Source organism: Gracilinanus agilis, chromosome 1, assembly GCF_016433145.1.
Source record: "Gracilinanus agilis isolate LMUSP501 chromosome 1, AgileGrace, whole genome shotgun sequence".
In the NCBI taxonomy this organism is placed as follows: Eukaryota; Metazoa; Chordata; class Mammalia; order Didelphimorphia; family Didelphidae; genus Gracilinanus; species Gracilinanus agilis.
The window spans coordinates 198861172-198863220 of NC_058130.1; the positions used below are offsets into that span (position 1 = coordinate 198861172).

The following is a 2049-nucleotide window of genomic DNA, read 5'->3' on the forward strand; positions in this document are numbered from 1 at the left end:
TTGGTAAGGGATTGGGGAGAGAGGCTTTGGAAAGGGACCTCAGGGCTTGGAACACAAGGTTCTCCCCATCCCCCCCCCCCCACCAGACTCCAGGAGATCGCTCTGTGTGGGGGCGGGGAGGCCATCTTGGGGCTTTCGCTAGGGAGGCCATTTTGGGGGCATTGGGGGAGAGGGGAACATTCAGAAGGGGCCAGCTAAGAAGACAGTCATTGACCAGAGGCCCCACTTCCTTCCCCAATGTAGCAAGGGAAAGATCAGCCACGGAGGCAGCAGCGGAGGCAACAGTAGTGGGGGCCAGTGGAGGGCTGAGAGGAGGCCAGCATTATGGTGTCCCAGAAGAGGGATGCAGAGGGGACCATCAACGCCTTGAAGAATTTCCTGGCGGGAGGTTTCGGGGGCATGTGTGTGGTGTTCGTGGGCCACCCGCTGGACACAGTGAAGGTAAGACTACAGACCCAGCCAAAAAGCCGGCTAGGACAACCTACCCTCTACTCCGGGACCTTTGACTGTTTCAGAAAGACCTTTCTTAGGGAGGGTATTGGAGGCCTTTACCGAGGAATGGGCGCACCCCTCGTTGGTGTCACGCCCATATTCGCTGTTTGCTTCTTTGGCTTTGGATTGGGGAAACAACTGCAACAGAAGAACCCGGATGATGTCTTGACTTACCCCCAGCTGTTTGCAGCTGGGATGTTATCTGGCGTGTTCACGACGGCCATCATGACCCCTATAGAAAGAATCAAGTGCCTATTACAGATTCAAGCTTCTACGGGAAAAACAAAATATACTGGTTCTTGGGACTGTGTCAAAACTGTCTATAAGGAAGCCGGACTAAGAGGCATTTTCAAAGGAACTGTGCTCACGCTCATGCGAGATGTTCCTGCCAGTGGGGTGTACTTCATGACTTATGAATGGCTGAAAAATGTCTTCACCGTAGAAGGCAAAATTAGTGCCTTTGGAATTGTAGTGGCTGGAGGCATGGCAGGAATCTTCAACTGGATTGTGGCTATCCCTCCTGATGTGCTCAAGTCGCGTTTCCAAACTGCCCCACCTGGAAAATACCCTAATGGGTTCCGAGATGTGCTGAAAGAGGTGGTCCAAGAAGGGGGTGTCTCATCCTTGTATAAAGGTTTTACAGCTGTAATGATCCGTGCATTCCCAGCAAATGCTGCCTGTTTCCTTGGTTTTGAGGTTGCCTTGGCATTCCTTAATTGGATCACATCTAAGTTCTGAAACTCAGAAACCTTTAGGCATCCAGACAAAGGGAGGAGGAGTATACTTTCAAGTGAGGGGATGAGACTGAACTTGACTTGGCAGAAGGTGCTACGTATTGATCGGGGTCAGGGTGGGGGAAGAGAAAGAGAATGAAGAAATAAGAGCACTTAATGGAACTTTGTACATAATTTTTGTCTTAAAGACATTCTCTAGCTGGTAAATTTGTACCATTTTGAAACTTGAATTCAATCTTGATGATTTCAGGCAATTTCATAAGCCTTTGGAACTGGAAGTCAATAGCTACCTTCAAAACTGAATTGATTATCACCTTTGCCATCACTACTTAATTTTTATAAACCTGATAACTAGGATATCTTCCTCAGTTCTAGAGGGGCCATGAATCTCACAAAAAGTACTAGATATATTCTGAGAGACTGTTCAAGCACCCGTTGATGAGCTCAGGACATCTTTTAACCTTTTGTTGCACATGTTGAAATGTTACAGTAGTTTACTGTCTCTATTTGTGCTGTCTTTGGATGTATGCTTTTTTCATTTATTTAATATTTTATTTTTCTCCAATTATATAAAAAAGTAAATTTAACATTTGTTTTTTAAAAATTTTGAATTCTAAATTCTCTCCCTTCCTTGCCCCCTCATTGAAAAGACAAACAATTTGGTATAGATTATACATGTGAGGTCATGCAAAACATATTTCCTTATTAGTCAAGTTGTGAAAGAAAACAGACTCCTCCCCACCAAAAAAACCCACAAAAAACCCCAAAGAAAAATAAAGTAAAAAAAATATGCTTTCATTTGCATTCAGACTCCATCAATTCC

The 2049-nt window shown here is 45.1% G+C and overlaps 1 protein-coding gene across 1 annotated transcript; it reads left to right on the forward strand.

The window, feature by feature from the left end:
* Positions 1–324: 324 nt before the first annotated feature.
* On the forward strand, positions 325–1230 carry LOC123249531 (mitochondrial carnitine/acylcarnitine carrier protein-like). The gene has a single exon (XM_044678593.1). It carries the CDS (start codon positions 325–327, stop codon positions 1228–1230), a length of 906 nt encoding a protein of 301 aa, XP_044534528.1.
* The last annotated feature ends 819 nt before the right edge of the window (positions 1231–2049 follow it).